The 17620-nt window shown below is 43.3% G+C and overlaps 1 protein-coding gene across 1 annotated transcript; it reads left to right on the plus strand.

Moving 5' to 3' along the window:
- The first annotated feature begins 6116 nt into the window (after positions 1-6116).
- On the plus strand, positions 6117-12966 carry LOC122113671 (kelch-like protein 32). The gene is made up of 2 exons (XM_042686733.1): positions 6117-6233; positions 12422-12966. The coding sequence occupies exons 1-2, from the start codon at positions 6117-6119 to the stop codon at positions 12869-12871; spliced, it is 567 nt and encodes a 188-aa protein (XP_042542667.1). The 3' UTR covers positions 12872-12966.
- Positions 12967-17620: the final 4654 nt, after the last annotated feature.

The following is a 17620-nucleotide window of genomic DNA, read 5'->3' on the forward strand; positions in this document are numbered from 1 at the left end:
GTCTCCTCCAGGCTCTCACATCAGGATGAATCTGAGAGAAGAAACATTCCAAGAATTCCAGAATACATACACACAAACATTGAGACAAAGCACATTTACAGCATGTGCATTGTAGACTGTCAGACAGAAAGTGCCGGACTACAGACGGGCCCAAATGTCCGCACTAGTGGATAGTTTACCCTGATGGGGATCCGGGGGACGTCTCCCACCGACCCCGTTGGCTGTCTTATAGCGCCTCCGCCAATACTCTTGCCAACCCCAATACAGAACCTGCAGGCTACACAGATACCAGACAATCACAAAGCAGCAATGTTTTAACTTACCGGCCATTTGTATCATAGTGTCCCTGAATCCTTTTTTCCATTTTTTTTTTTTTTTGCTAAGTTTCTAAACTAATGGTTCCTTCCTCCAGGGGTATACTTCCTCAACAAAGTGAAAGAAACATTCTAACTGACTCTGTCTAATTTTCACTCCTTGAGCGTGAAGCATACCCTTGAGAGCCTGCACATATAGCGTGCGGCTGTTACTTTGCCCCATAATTTCGTACTCCCAACTATACTCTCTCCCGCTCTCTATTTCTGGACGTCCTCTTACCTTAGCAGGGTCCTCTGCCTTGATCCCAGGTTTTCAGGTCCCTGTTCAGGCGCCACTTGCCGGAGCCTGCTGGCAACGAAAGGGAGTTCTGAATTAGGGGATGAGGATGCGGAAAAATAAAGACATAAGACAAAGGATGGGGTTGGGAGGTCTGCAGCTCAAGACTGCAGCACAGTTTATTTTTAACTTTCCCTAATATATACTATTAGAAGTCAAGAGGTAACATAAGGTTACAATAGTCCAGAAAAAAAAGGAAAATTTCAGTAAAAACAGAGTGTAGTAAAAACAAGACAAGGTCAACTGGTAGAAAGTAAAACAAACTCTGCAGACATAGCAAAGCAATCCCAGGCATCTGGTGTTTTTTAAGCAAGCCAGTTCCTTGTACTTGTGCCTTCAAGTGAGCACCAGGGTCAAGATGACCTTTAAACTTTACTGTTGGCTCCCAACAAGGCCCCATGACAGGACCCAAAAAATAATAATAATAAAGAGATAATTGCAAGATAAAGAGACAATTCAATATAGTTTTCTTTTCGTTCTTTTTTCTCTTTGAAGACCCACATTTTGTGAGCCTCCTGGAAGAAAAGTACAACTCCAGAACTTTGATATCTGGAGGAAACTGGCAAACCTCACTGCAGAACAACAGGAAGTAATCTCAGCAGGCTTGGCTACCCTAAAAAGCCAACACTTGCCAGCTGGCAGTCATAATATTTATCTTGTACTTTCTCTAACCCGGCTGACTGACATAATCCTTGTAGAACATTAAACCAAGCCCTCTACTAACCGCTGAAACCTTAGAAAGTTCATATTATAATTAGACAGTTTTGGGCAGGTTGAGAATAGAAAACTAGCTCTCCCTGGAGCACACTGCTGGTGTCGGCTCTCAGAGATGGCTACTTACATGGACAGAAAACAAAATTTAGAAGGAAAAATCTCTGTGGAAGCTTCCTAAAATATAATAGGCTCACATCCATTGGAGCACTTTCCTCTGGTTGGAGATGAGCTTAAGTTAAGGCTTCCACAATGGCTGAGCAAGGAAGGAAGGGACTGAATTAATGATAGAGAATTGAGTGATTCTGTGGCACCAACAATTTCATGGAAACCTCCATGGAAAGTTTCTGTAATGTTATTTCCTAAAAAGAAATCGAATCTGAAGTTGACAATGCTGGAATCGAGTCTTGGAAATGAATATTGGCTATTCGAGGCCTCATCATTACACTTGGCCCATGTCTTAAATACATCACACAATCATCAGACTTTTTTTTTTCTTCTTGTGCTGATTCTGGGTCTTGAACTCAAGGTATGGGCACTGAGCATTTGTGCTCAAAGCCACTGCACTATCACTTGAGGCGCAGCTCTGATTCCAACGCTTGCTTTTGGTGGCTAAGTGGAGATAAGAGTCTCACAGACTTTCCTTCCCCAGGAAGGCCTTGAGCTTCTAACAGTGATCCTTGACCCCAACCTCCTGAATAGCTAGGATTATGGGCATGATCATCAGATTTTTATCAAGTGTCACAGTCTATAGCATTGTCTCAGCCTGTAGATGGGGGAGGTGACATACCACAAATGTAATAAGGTAGTGGATGATTTTCTCAATGTAACAAAGCTTATCAATGTGTGCAGAGAAGACACCAGATTCCTTTGACTGAGCAAGGACCATTATCCCAGTCACAGCATTAACTGCCCACAGTTCATGGTGGGTCCATATTTTAGAGAGTCATCCTTTTTTTTTTTTGTGAGTTGTGGGAGTTGGAGCTCTGGTCCTGGGCGCAGTCCCTGAGCTCTTCAGCTCAAGGCCAGCGCTCTACCACTTGAGCCACAGTGCCACTTCCTAGAGAATCATCCTTGACTAAACGAAAGTCACTTCAAGTAAGAGTTTATATGTCTGTAGTCTTTACGTTGGCCCTGTTTTCTTAACAGTGAACTTGAATGCAACTGTGGCTAAACAGCTTGCTATGGGGTGAGGCTGACTCATGTCCCATAAGACAACATCTTCTTTACCCAGCTTTTCCCTTGGGCCCTGGCCCTACCAAGCTCCTCTCCTTCCCTTCCTGGGAGAATTCTCTTGAGAAACCACAGGCAAAGAATCCCTGTCTCAGGCAGGGACTAATCCGTGTTCAATAGTATTCATTCAAGAGGCAGATAGAAGCAGAAATTCAGCCCAAACCTGTGGGCTGAGTTACACTATTTAGTAGAGACTTGAGAGCTTTGGCCCAAAGCTGAGATTCGAAATGTAGGAGCGCCACGCTTCAAAGCTCACATTGTCTATGACAGTGGGATGCTGTCTCCATAGAGGACTGAAGAGGACCTGCAAGGCCAAGGTGAGAGACAGGAAGCCAAAGTGGAGGAAAAGACACCGTTTTACTTCTCTATCAGGAAGAATGATAATTTGTCATTTGCAGGGGGGGGGAATCATGCACAGTGAAAGAAGTCAGGTTCTGAGAGACAAAGGACTCATGTTTTCTCACAAGTGTGGAAGTGAAAACTAATAAATAAATAAATATATATATACATAAGCATATACAGGGTTGTATGCACATATGCACACACATATTAAAGTAGATACAGGGTAGATACAGAGGAGAAGTCCAGTGGAATAAGTCCTTTAAACAACTCAACAGTTTAACAAAATAGATATCAAGAAACTGGAACATGTGTTTTGGGGAGCAGAGGTGAGGGATAGGGGAGGAAGGGGAGATACGTGGGGAGAAGAATGGATGAATGCATTTCAGAATATTCAATGTATATGAGAATGAAATCTGGTAAATTTAGAGGATGGCTGGGGTTGGGAGAGATGGTGGAAAATAACAGAAGGGGTGACTCTGATAAGATGCATTGTACTCCCAAAGTGACATGCTGAATCTTAACTCCTCTGTCCAACCACTTCAAGATAATGAGCCAATGAACTAAAAAATCTGAAAAATAAATTAAATAAATAAATAAAATATACCCATGTGCCTGTTTCCTCCCTGAAGAATGACAAAACCACACGCAGTTAGTTCAAAGAAAAGACTTTCCCTCAAGGATCAGAAAGTAAATTGTCCCCCAAGTTGTAGAACACATTATCTTCCTACAAACGGGGTCATTCTGCTAAATCTCCACAAAGCAACCTTTCAGAAGCAGGAAAGGAACACTAATGCAACACTGCCCTCTAGTGCTCACTCAAATCACTGGCCCCTACTGTCTCAGTAATGTCCAGTGTAGCAGAAGCATCCAGCCCAAGCATGTCTCCATGTCTCATCTCCTTAGCTTCCTTAGCTGTGGGTACTTCTTCTCAAATGGTTTTGGGTTTCATAACCCTCCTTAACTCTGAAATATCACCAATCTATGACATTATTTTATTATCTGTGTGTGTGTGTGTGTGTGTGTGTGTGTGTGTGCGTGCAACTGTCCTTAAACTTGAAATCAAGGGCCTGGGCATTGTTACTGAGGTTTTGTTTTGTTTTTGCTCAAGGCTAGTGTTCTACCACTTGAACCACAGCTTCAATTGATTTTGCTATTGTTGTTGTTGTTGTTTGTTCACTGTCAATAGGAGTCTCACAGGACTTTTCTGCTCAGGCTGGCTTTGAACCATGGTCCTCATATCTCAACCTCCTGAGTAACTAGGATTAGAGGTGTGAGTCACTGGCGCCCAGCTATATGATACATTTTTAGTCAACTTCAACCTACTACCTCCATCTCATGGACACCCTCCTCTCCTCACCCCATTTAAGCAAAGGCTGCTTATGAGAGGCTACCCACCGTTTATCACCTTACTTGGACCCCCACACTCAGGCCAGACTTACCCCCATAAACATGCCTTCTCATCCCAACTTCCCGACTTTGAGCCACCATAGCTTTGACCTCTACCCCAATGTGGAGACAACTTGCTTACTCCACCTAATGGCTTTAGAACAAAAGACCCAGGAGTGGAAAGGAATGAACTGAAGAGGAAAAGAGGAACCTTGTTCACTTTCTAATACTACAAGAAACTGACAAGCTCTTTTAAGCCTGAGATCCCATCCTGGTCTGTCAACCATATTTATCTAAGTTTCCCTATTCTAACAGCCTTTAGAGTTCAATATGGAATACAACAGATGCAAGAAAACATGTTTACAGACATGTAGAAATATCAGAGAGGTGATGATACATTCAAACTAAGAGTAAGAAAATGAATTATGTTAAATATATGCTTCAAAATGATAAAAAAATAAAAATTTGATTTATTTTTCTAGGCACTATACAAAGTCAAAGTAGGTTAATGTAATCTTTGTCTAAAAGTCAAATGTGGATCTGAAACCGGCCCATGCAAGGAGTGACCACAATAGTCAAAAATATTTAATTCCTGGGACCTCTGTGTGGGAAGAACATTGCTGGACAGCATTGCAAGAAAATATACCACATCAATACTCTCTCTCTCTCTCTCCCTCTCTCTCTCTGTCTCTCTCAACTCCCTCTCTCTCCTCTCCTTTTGTCTTTCTTACTCTTTCAAGTTTCTCATTCTCTCTTATCTTTGTCTCTTTCTCTCTCTCTCTCACCTCTCCCTGAATATGTCTCTGTTCTGTCCCTCTCCCTCATCTTTCCCTCTCAACTCATATCTTTCAATCTGTCTTTCTCTAGCCTTCTCCTCTCTCTCCCTCTTTTCTCTTTCATCTCTCTGTCTCTCATCTCATCTCTATCCTCTCTCTTCTCTCTCATCTCTCTCCCTCTTTTCTCTTACATTCTCCTCTCTCCTCTCTCCTCCCTTTCTCCCTCTCTCTCTTCCTCCCTCTCCCATTCCCTCTCTCTCTCCCTCTTCCTCCCTCTCCTGCTCTAATTCCAAACTACCATGAATTGAAGACTTCATTCCACCTAGTGGTTCCTGCTATGAGGTTTCAGTCTTGTCTCAGGCTATGGGAATAGATTCCCGCAAAATAAAATATTTCCTCCTCTACAGGGTTTATCTCAGCAATGCAAAGTTACTAAGTGGATGTCCCCTTGGCAAAATGTGTTAACTCCCAACTAGGCCTTTGGGTTCAGCTTCCTCTGCTGGGAGCTTGTGGAACAGCCTGAAGTCTCCAGGCTGACAGGCAGTCACCATGAGGTGAGGATTTTGGTGAGGACTGAGTGAGGATTTTCCAGAAAGTGCCAGGGAAAGAACATGGATAGATCTATTTATTCTTTTCCTTTTCTCAAAGGTGGTGCTCTACGGCTTGAGGGACAGCTCAACTTCTGGCTTTTTGGTGGTTCATTGGAGATAAAATTATCATGGACTTTTCTGCCCAGGTTGGCTTTTAACTGTGATCCTCAGAGCTCATCCTCCTGAGTAGCTGGGATGATAAATGTGAGTGACTGGTGCCAGGGCATTTATTCATCTTAATTCAGGCCCCAGTGAGTGAATACCTTGGGTACAGTGCCAGGGATGGAGCAGGAGCCACATAGCCCTATTTCTCTGAAGCAACTGCGTGAGAAAGATACATAACTCTGTTGGCTGAAGATGTGTGTGTGTGTGTGTGTGTGATTTCAAGGGTAAAAGGAGTCCTGTACAGTGGTAATCGAAGAAAACAATGGCAGTAAGCCTGAATATCAGTAAGAGTCAGAACCTGGAGGCAAGACCGAGGAACAGAAGCATAAAGGCCAGTGTACTCCAGTATATTCCTGCCACCTCCCATTCACTTGATCGGGTACTGTCAGCTAGGGCTCATGCTTGCATACCCACTATACTTGTAGAAACCGAGACACAGCAAGAGGCTTCCAGAAAGCTATCTAGTAATGAAGACAAAATGCTGGCTGTGTATTTAATAAAGAAAGGAGATTGCAAATTGCTCGGGTCTACCATTGTTTGATAGATGGTACTCCCCAATGGATGTCAGTAGAGAAAATAGTGGGATTTAGGCCTGCAGCCACACCTGGAGATGAAATTCCGATTCCTCCACCAAATGACTTCTACGGAAGCTCCAAGATGTTTCCCACAATGAAGGGTCACATTTGCTCTCAGCAGGAAGAACAGAGGATATAAATCATATGAATAGAAAGGGCACTGGCATATAAAACATTCACCTCCAGTTTCTCCGTCAGAGCAGTGGGCAAGGAATACATTACTACATTACTAATGCCACCATACTTCAAATAGTGAAATACTACATTAATGGTTGCTATTGATGGCTTAATGAACTTACTCAAATCCCAAACTTTTTCTATACATAACATTTTTGTTATATGTGGGGCTTGAACTGAGGGCCTGGACACTGTTCCTAAGCTCTTTGCTCAAATCTAACACTCTATCACTTTGAGCCACAGCTCTACATCCAGTTTTCTGGTGGTTAACTGGAGATAAGAATCTTATGGGTTGCCCATGTAATTGTAACCCCTCTGTACAGTATTTTCACAATAAAAAAAAAAATCTTATGGGCTTTCCTGCCTAGGCTGGCTTTGAACCATGATTCTCAGGTCTCAGCCTTCTGAGTATGAACCACCAGCACTAAGTATATCTTTTTTTAAGCAATGGAATCTCAGTAGAGCTAAAATTCTATCATCTTCCTCTAAAACACATAGTTGACTGCTATACTTTCATTACAAAAACTAATTTAATGTCCTTTTTTGCCAACTCTACCCATCTCCACGCCATGGTCAAACTAGTTGAGATTATTTACCAACAAAAATAGGCTTGGCATTCCTTAAGACTAGAACAGGAAAGCTAAAAACTAACAATTCGCTTTGGTTGAGGTTTATGCTCTGTTGTTCATCTATTGAATTGAATAATAGCCAAAGAAAGAGTAATTTTCTGCCCTGTGCTAGTGGCTTATGCCTGTAATCCTAGTTGCTCAGGAGGCTGACATCTGGGGGGCCCAGAGTGAAGTCAACACAGGCAGGAAAGTCTGTGAGACTCTTATCTCCAATTAACTACCAGAAAACCAGAAGTGGAGCTATGGCTCAAAGTGGTAGAGTACTAGCCTTGAGCAGAAAAACTCAGTGACAGCAACCAGGCCCTGAGTACAAGCCCCCAAAACAACAAAATATAAAGTAACAAATTAAATTAATAAATATATAATTCAAATATACATTAAAATATATAATATATAATTAAAATATATAATTAAAAAAACAGAGCCAGCATGATGCCTTGACCAACAAAAACAATCTTTCTCTAGAAGGAATGATGAAAGGAAACAAATCTTTGTGAATTTAATTCTATATAAGATAAGGACTTCAAACATGCCAAGACTGGCATATGAAAAGCTGCACTGCACACGTTCCAGAATTTAGTGTTCGCCAGAAGAATGTTCTAATGGCATCTGTTCTCTCATTGGATCATATGCTCATTGAAGGCATTGTGTATTTTTTTTTGTTTTTGGTATGAGACTGGAACTCAGACTCAGTACCTGATATGTTCACTCATTGGCCACCGCTCTACCAACTGAGCCATGCCCTCCAACCTGAGCACTGTGTACTTTTAAAGATCCACTGTATACAGAGTACACAGATGAGAACAATCAGATAAAATGCTGGGTTTCAGATACACAGATGAGATCATTCCAGCATATTCAAGTACAAATTAATCATGAGGTATTAGAAACATACAACTCACATGGACACTACTTTCCCATCTCTTTAAGGAAAGGTAAAAGTTCAGTTTCAGATAACACACAGAAATCCTGTCCAGGTAATTGGCAGTTTCGTTTTGCTGAAGGTCTAAGATATCACACTGTGTTAGAAGATGGAGGAGATTAGGTTAACAGTCAGGAGTACTCAGGTATGCTTGCTCTGATCAGAAAGGGGCTACCTGCATAACCTGTCAGGCTGACTAACCTCCTATTATTAATATTTTTGCGAAGCTTCTAGAACACACCAAATGTAGTTGCAAAATAGCACACAACTCGGACTCTGATCGTGATGAACAGAGAAACCTCTGAGCCAGGAGCCTGCACAAAGATCCCACCCCCACCCCTCACTCTCTGAGCAGAGGGGCTCCATCCCACCAAAGCCACTCGGCCACACGCGAGAACCCCAGAACTACACGGGTCTCCCACAGAACGCCAGAGCAGAAGACCTGCAAGGTACTGGTGCTGATCCAGGTAAAGCAAGCAGAGACAAACCCCAGTGCTCAGAACCTGTACGGAGACCCCTCCCCCACCACTCAGCCAGAGGCCAGTGCACAGCCTGCACCTGAGGAGTGGCCCATCCCACGGCACTGACCCGAACAGCATCCACAGAGGCAGAGACAGAGGAGAAGCACACAGAGCCAGCACCGCCCTCTGAGCCCACAAGCATCTCAACTGAACTCTGACTGAACTACCTGCATCACACAGAAACAACAACTAGCTCCAGGTGAGTATCCACAGCGCACAGTGTATCCCTCCTCAAGGGAGACCAGAGCTTGTGGGAACCCCCAGGTCTTGACCCAGACCCCTACCCCAACACCTGAACTACAGGATCCACTAAAACTGGGAACTCTTCCGGAGCTCCACCAAACTGTGGAGCACACCCAGCCAGCCACCCTAGATCAAGAGCACCCCCGGAAAAGATCTTAAACACCCAAGCCAGGAACAGCACCTCTGGGTCACAACCGCCAACAGTGGAAGAAACCTGAACTGTGTACTCCAGGCTGTGTAACCCAGGTGGGATACAGAGCAGCACAGGTCCAACTGGCATGCCCCAGGCCAGGACCAGGAGCCAGGACCAGGCCTGGGGATGTGGTGCCTGAGCAACACAACCGACTTCTCCTTATTGAAGTCAGAAGCTGAGCATACACCTCAGCAGAGGAGGGAAAACAGGGAACTTCACCCCTGGGAATCACACCCATGACAGCAAAAGACCTTGGTGCCCAGGGCAAGAGAACCAGAAGTCCAAACCCCACCACAACCCGACCCATATATCCCAGGCCAGGAATTGAACAACTCAGGCCGCCCGCACCTGATAATAGTCAGGAGCTCAGGCTGGTAAGGTGACTCAGTGGCAGAGTGCTTGCCTTGTGTGCATGAGGCCCTGGAGCTGATTCCTCAGCACCACATAAGCAGACAGGGCCAGAAGTGGAGCTGTAGCTCAAATGGTAGGGTGCCAGCCTTGAGTGGAAGAGCTGGGGGACAGCGCCCAGGCCCAGAGTTCAGGCCCACTACCAGCCAAAAACAAAAAAAGTCAGGAGCCCACAGCAGACTCTAGCAACTGGGAGAGTACATCCAGGACACTCATCTCACCAAGAGCACCTGGAGGAGTAAACAGGAGAAGTCTAAGCCGCTCAGTCCTTCTAAAGGCAGGAACGGTCAGTGATCTACAGCAGAGAGCCAAGAGCCCTACGTGGGTCAGACCAGCAGCTGGAGGTCGGCCGCCAACAGAACTGAGACTAGGTACAAACTCTCTCCACCAACTCAGAAATGGCAACAAACCAAAGACAGACACTTATTGACCAAAACAAAATTTCAGATAGTCTCCAATAATCCCTGAATCCCCATGCAAAAATTACAGAGAAAAATTACAAGGTTTATCAACACCCAGGATAGCAAGCTATCTCCAAAAGCCAGCAGCCACCCAGGGGAGAGCCCTAGTGGGAGCAAAGCAGGAATGGAAGACAAAAGCTACATCCAAGAGATACTGGAGGCAATGACTCAAGAACTAAAGTGAGAAATAGACCAGAAATTTAAAGAACACAGGGACAAAATGTCAAAAGAGATGCAGGATCTCAAACAGGAGGTGCATGAAAAAATAGGGCAGTGCACACCTAACTAAGAGATGAGATTACTACAAAAATAGAGGCAGTACACACCTCACTAAGAGATGAGATTAGTACAAAAATAGAGGTAGTACATACCTCATGAAGAGGTGAGATTATTACTTTTAGACCCAACATTGAATCAGTAAATGAGTCCATTTCCTCCATGCAAACCACAATGGAAGCCACAGTTAACAAAGTGAACGAAATGGAACATAGAGTGTCAGATGCAGAAGACAGAATGCACCAACTGGACCAAAAAGTCACAGATAAGGAAAAATCACTTAAATTATGCCAAAGGGAAATCCAAGAGCAAGCAGATAGTGCCAAGAAATTTAACCTTTGTATAATTGGAGTGGACAAAGGTGAGAAATATCAAAGCAAGGGAATGCAACACCTATTCAACAAGATTATCAATGAAAATCTCCCTCATCTTAAAAAAGAACATCTTACCTACGTTACAGAAGCATATAGAACTCCTAACAAGCAGGATCCTAGGAGAAACACTTCTTGGCACATTATAGTATTCATATTCGATGGAGAAATGGACATTTTGGCTTTTTTTTTTTTTTTTGGCTGTGGAGTCTGAACTCTGGGCCTAGGCACTGTCTTTCAGCTCTTCAGCTCAAGGCTAGCATTCTACCACTTGAGCCACACAGCGCCACTTCCATCTTTTTCTGCTTATGTGGTGATGAGGAATCGAACCCAGGGCCTCATGCATGCAAGACAAGCACTCTACCACTGAGCCACCTTCCCAGCCCAAAATGAACATTTTTAATAGGAAAGAAAAATTAAAGGAATTCATAAACAATAAGGCAGCATTACAAAGAATAATAAGAGGGGGAACACAACCTGAAGAAAGAAACCAGGAATGGGTTATGAGTAGAAGTCTAACTTAGTAAGCACAGGAAGAAAGGAAAGAAGAAAAACTTAGGAAAACAGGGAATGACAGGAACCACAATGCATCTCTCTATAATAACCTTAAATATTAACGGACTTAATTCACCAATCCAAAGAAAAAGAACTGCAGATTGGATCAGAAAACATGATCCATCCATCTGTTGCCTTCAGGAGACCCACCTCTCAGCTAAACATACAAACAAATTCAGAGTGAAGGGTTGGAAAAGGATCTACCAATCAAATGCCCCCACTAAGAAAACAGGAGTCGCTATCTTGATATCTGACAAAATAAACTTTTCATTAAAATAAATACAAAAAAACAAGGAAGGGCACTACCTGTTAATAGAGAACAATCCAAGAGGAGGATATTACCCTCATCAATTTATACTTTCCAAACATTGGAGCACCCAAATATGTTAAGCACATACTTTCAAACTTACAGAATAAAATAGATCCAAATACAGTAATACTAGGAGACTTTAATACCCCACTCTCACCAAAGGACAGGTCTACCAACCAGAGGATTGGCAAAGAAGCTACCGAATTGAGGCCATACTTCAAGCGGAATTAACTGACATCTACCGAGTATTTCACCCTAAAACAACATAGTACTCATTCTTCTCAGCTGCTCATGGAATTTTCTCCAAATAGACCATATCATAGATCATGCAAGGAACTTAAGCAAATACAAGGGGATTGACATAATCCCCTGTATCCTATCTGACCACAGTGGAATCAAGGTAGTTCTCAATAACAAAGCATACTGCAGAAATTACTCAAATACATGGGTAACTGAAGAAATTAGAGAAGAAATTAACAATTTCCTACAATTCAATGAAAAGGAAGACACATCACCAAGAAACTTGGGGGACACAGCAAAAGTAGTCCTGAGGGGCAAATTTATTACCCTCAGTGCCCACATCAAGAAAATAGAGACTGATCAAGTAAATAATCTCATGTTGCAATTAAAACAGCTAAAAGACATGAAAAAAATGGAATCTAAAGTTACTAGATGTAGCCAGATAATCAAATTAAGAGCAGAAACTAATTAGAGAATGGGAAAATTATAAATAAAATTAATAAAACAAAAAGCTGGTTCTTTGCAAAAATAAATAAAACTGATGGACCTTTGGCAAGATTAATTAAGAAAAGAAGAGAGGAGGACTGCTAATGTGCTCACTGTTATCTCCCTCTCCCTCTCCCTCACTCTCTCCCTCTTCCTCTCCTTTTCCCTCTTCCTCTCCCTCTCCCTCTCCCTCTCTTTAGAATGAGTGGATAAGCTGCAGCCCCATGCTACAGAGAAGAGTCTACCATTCCAGGGCAGCCATCCAGAGGAAGCTTTATGTTCTTGGAGGCAATGATCTGGATTACAACAATGACCGGATTCTTGTGAGTCACACAGATTCTTATAACATGGACACTGATCAGTGGACCCATTGCAATTTTAACCTGTTGACTGGCCAGAATGAATCTGGAGTTGCTGTCCACAATGGGAGAGTATATTTAGTCGGTGGATATTCAATTTGGACAAATGAGCCTCTGGCTTTTATCCAGGTTCTAGATGTAAGCAGAGAAGGCAAAGAAGAAGTATTCTATGGGCCTACACTACCTTTTGCTTCCAATGGAATAGCAGCATGCTTCCTTCCAGCCCCATATTTCACATGCCCCAACCTTCAAACTCTTCAAGTGCCTCATCACAGAATTGGTACCATCTGAAAAGCCAATGCTCTGTTAGTAACCATCACCAATGGAGGAAAAAATAACTGTGACTTCCAGATAGTGGACTTGAAACTCCTCAGTGCTCAATGCTCCCTTGTATTATTTCATGGGTCTTTAACTACAGATAAAAATTAGCAAAAAAAAAAATTCTTTTTTGGGGGATGGGGGGTGTCCAGTTGTGGGGCCTGAACTCTGGACCTGGGCACTGTCCCTCAGCTCTTCAGCTCAAGGCTAGTGCTCTACCACTTGAGCCACAGCACCACTTCCGGCTTTTTTCCTTTTTGCTTATGTGGTGCTGAGGAATCGAACCCAGGGCCTCAGGCACGCAAGGCAAGCGCTCTACCACTGAGCCACTTTCCCAGCCCGCAAAAAAATTTCTAAAGTACATTATTGGGAACTTTTCTCTGTGTATGTCAACATAAAGTAAAATATGTTTGACTTTTATTGTGGTGTATCTTAGTGCCAACTGAATAATACATTGTTTTTTCATGGGTCTTTCAAACATTCTTTGTACATGTTCTCAATGTGCACTGTCTAGGACATGAAACTGTTAGTTAAGGCAATTTTTTTCATCCATTAGTTACCTTAAAATCTTTTATACTTGCTCCCCTTACTAGTTCAACATTGGCTTGTAATTTTTTTTTCCAAATTTAACATGAAGCCTAGCTCAGTAGATATTCAGCATTATGATGTTGTAAATCCCTGGTTTGGGGATGAGTGTGATATTGGCTTCGTAGAATGAGTTTGGGATAGCTCCCTTCTCTGTTTCTCTGAAGAGCTTGAAGAGTATGGGTATTAGTTCTTCTTTAAAGGTCTTATAGAATTCTGCTGTGAATCCATCTGGTCCTTGGCTTTTTTTTGTTGGAAGACTTTTGATAGCTTCCTGTATCTCGTTGTAGGATATTGGTTTATTCAATTGGTTTACTTCTTCTTTGCTCAGTTTGGGTAACTTGTATTTCTCTAAAAATGCATCCATTTCTGCCAGGTTTTCTTCCTTTATAGAGTATAACTTTTGAAAGTAGTCCATTAGGATTGTTTGGATATCTTGGGTAGGTGTTGTGATTTTTCCCGTGACATCCCTAATCCTGTTATTGTGGGCTTCCTCTCTTCTTTTTTTAATTAATCTTGACAACAGGCCATCAATTTTATTTATTTTTTCAAAGAACCAGCTTTTGGTTTGGTTAATTTTGGCTATAATTTTCTGATTTTCTAATTGGTTAATCTCTGCTCTTAATTTGGTTATCTGGCTCCATCTAGTAACTTTAGGATCCATTTTTTTCTTGTTTTTCTAGCTGTTTTAACTGCAACATGAGATTATTTACTTGGTCTGTTTCCATTTTCTTGATGTGGGCACTGAGGGCAATAAATTTACCCCTCAGTACTGCTTTTGCTGTGTCCCACAAGGTTCTTTGCGAGGTGTTTGCATTTTCATTGAGTTGTAGGAAATGTTTTATTTCTTCTCTGATCTCTTCCGTTACCCAGGCATTGCTACGAAGTGGCTGTTCAATTTCCATGTATTAGAGAAATTTCTGTGGTATGCTTTGTTATTGAGAACTAGCTTGATTACACTGTGGTCAGATAGGATACAGGGGATTGTGTCGATCCCTTTGTATTTGCTCAAGTTCTTTGCATGAAGTATGGTATAGTCTATTTTGGAGAAAGTTCCATGAGCTGCTGAGAAGAATGTGTACTGTGTTGCTTTAGGGTGAAATGCTCAGTAGATGTCAGTTAATTCCGCTTGAAGTGTGGCCTCACTTAATTCGGTAGCTTCTTTGCCAATCCTCTGGTTGGTAGACCTGTCCTTTGGTGAGAGTGGTGTGTTAAAGTCTCCTAGTATTATCGTATTGGGATTTATTTTATTCTGTAAGTTTGAGAGTATTTGTTTAACATATCTGGGTGCCCCAATATTTGGGGCATATAAGTTGATGATGGTAATATCCTCCTCTTGGATTGTTCCCTGTATTAATATGTAGTGTCCGTCCTTGTGTTTCTCTACTGATTTTAATGAAAAGTTTATTTTGTCAGATATCAGGATAGCTACCCCTGCTTTCTTACTGGGGGCATTTGATTGGTAGATCCTTTTCCAACCCTTTACTCTGAGTTTGTATGTTTGGCTGAGCGGTGGGTCTCCTGAAGGCAACAGATGGATAGGTCATGTTTTCTGATCTGCAGTTCTTTTTCTTTTGATTGGCGAATTAAGCCCATTAATATTAAGAGATAGTATAGACAGATGCACTGTGGTCCCTGTCATTCCCTGTTTTCCTCAGTTTTTCTTCTTTCCTTTCCTCCTGTGCTTGCTCAGTAAGACTTCTATTAATGCCTGTCTGGGTGCAGGTCCCAGTTCCTGGTTGCTTTCTTCAGGTTGTGTCCCCCCTCTTAGTATTCTTTGTAGTGCTGGCTTAATGTTTATGTATTCATTTAGTTTTTCTTTGCTATTAAAAATTTTCAGTTCTCCGTCGAATGTGAATGCTAGCTTTGCCGGGTATACCAGTCTGGGTTGGCAGTTATTGGCTCTCAGGGCTTTTCCCAGGTCTTTCTTGCATTCAGTGTTTGTGTGGAGAGATCTGCAGTGATTCTAATTTTTTTCCCATTGTAGTATAGCTCCTTCTTCATTTTTGCTGCATGCAAGATTGTTTCCTTATTCAGATCTATCATTTTTACTATAATGTGTCTAGAAGTGTTTCTCCTGGGCTCTTGCTTGTTGGGTGTTCTATACACTTCTGTTATGTAGGTAAGATGTTCTTTTTTGAGGTGGGGAAAATTTTCACCGATTATCTTGTTGAATAGGTGTTGCATTCCCTTGCTTTGGAATTCCTCACCTTCGTCCACTCCAATTATACAAAGGTTAAATTTCTTGGCACTATCTGCTTGCTCTTGAATTTCCCTTTGGCTTAATTTGAGTGATTTTTTCCATATCTGTCACTTTTTGGTCCACTTGGTATATTCTGTCTTCTGTATCTGACACTCTACATTCCATTTCGTTCACTGTGTTAACTGTGGCTTCTATTGTGGTTTGCATGGAGGAAATGGACTCCTTTATGGATTCGATATTGGTTCTCAAAGTACTGATCTCACCTCTTCATGAGATATATACTGCCTCTATTTGGGCATTTATCTCACTTCTTACTGAGGTTTGTGCAGCCTCTATTTTTGCATGCATCTCCTGTTTGATATCCTGTATCTCTTTTGATAATTCATCCTTGTGCTCTTTCCATTTCTGGTCTTTTTCTCGCTTTATTTCTTGAGTCATTGCCTCCAGCATCCCTTGGATGTAGCTTTTGTCTTCCATTCCTGCTTTGCTCCCACTGGGGCTCTCCCCTGAGTGGCTGCTGGCTATTGAGGATAGCTTGCTATCCTGGGTGTTGATAAACCTTGTAATTTTTCCCTGTGATTTTCACATGGGGGTTCGGGGATTATTGGAGACTAATCTGCAATTTTGTTTTGGTGTGTCTGTCTTTGCTTGGTTGCTGATTCTGTATTGGTAGAGAGAGTCTGTGCCTGATCTGGGTTCTGTTGGGGGCCTACCTCCAGCTGCTGGTCTGACCTACATAGGATTCTCAGCTCTCTGCTGTAGATCGCTGGCAATTCCCGCCTCTGGAAGGGTTGAGCAGCCTAGACTGCTCCTGTTGTTCCCACGGGTGCTCTTGGCAAGACTGGATGTTCTGGATGCATTCTCCCAGATGCTGGAGTCTGCTATGGGCTCCTGATTCTTTTGTGTTTTAGCTGGTTGTGGGCTTGAACTCTGGGTTTGGGTGCTGTCCCTCAGCTCTTCAGCTCAAGGCTGGCACCCTACCATTTGAGCCACAGCACCACTTCTGACCCTTTCTGCTTATGTGATGCTGAGGAATCAGATCCAGGGCCTCATGCACCCAAGACTAGCACTCTACTGCTGAGCCACCTTACCAGCCTGAGCTCCTGCCTACTATCAGTGCTGGTGGCCTGTGTTACCCAATTCCCAGTCTAGAGTATATGGGTCGGGTTTTGGTGGGGTTTGGGCTTCTCTTGTCCTGAGCCTCCAAGTCTTTTGCTGTCACAAGTGTGCTTCCCAGGGGGTACAGTTCCCTGTTTTTCTCCCCCCTGCTGAGGCATATGCTCACCTTTTGACTTCAGTTGGGAGGAGTTGGTTGTGTTGTTCAGGCGCCAGATCCCCAGGCCTGGTCCCGGTCTCCCGCCTGGGGCACGCCGGTCGGGCCTGTGCTGCTGTGTATACCACCTAGGTTATACAGCCTGGGGTACACAGGTCAAATTTCTTCTACTGTTGGTTGTCTTGACCCAGGGGCGCTGTTCCTGGCTTGGGCGTTTAAGCTCCCTTCCAGGGGTGCTCTTGCTCTAGCCTGGCCAGCAGAGTGTGCTCCACAGGCTGGTGGAGCTCTCGAACAGTTCCCAGTTTTAGTGGGTCCTGTGGTCCGGGTGTTGGGGTAGGAAGTCTAGGTCAGGATCTGGGGATTTCCTCCAGGTCTGGTCTCCCTTGAGGGATACACTGTCCCCTGTGGGGTACTCACCCTGGATCTAGTTGTTTCTGTGTGGTGTAGGCCATCAGTTGCTGTTGCAATCCGAGTTCAGTTGGGGTGGCTGCGGGCTGGGCTGGGCGGTGTTGGCTCTGTGTGATTCTCTTCTGTCTCTGCCTCTGTCGAAGCTGTCGGGTCCACAAGGGGTGGGGGCTGGGCCTCCATACAGGTTCTGAGCGCTGGGGTTTACACCAGCACCAGTTCCTTGCAGGTCTTTTGCTGTGGTGTTCTGTGGGCG

This window comes from Dipodomys spectabilis, unplaced genomic scaffold, assembly GCF_019054845.1.
Source record: "Dipodomys spectabilis isolate Male_0828 unplaced genomic scaffold, ASM1905484v1 ptg000098l, whole genome shotgun sequence".
NCBI lineage: Eukaryota > Metazoa > Chordata > Mammalia > Rodentia > Heteromyidae > Dipodomys > Dipodomys spectabilis.

Coding starts and splice junctions, on each gene's coding strand:
- LOC122113671 (XM_042686733.1), top strand. CDS start 6,117: ATGGCAGTAAGCCTGAATATCAGTAAGAGTCAGAACCTGGAGGCAAGA. Junction 6,234..12,421: donor CCTCCCATTCACTTGATCGG/GTACTGTCAGCT, acceptor CCCTCTCTTTAG/AATGAGTGGATAAGCTGCAG.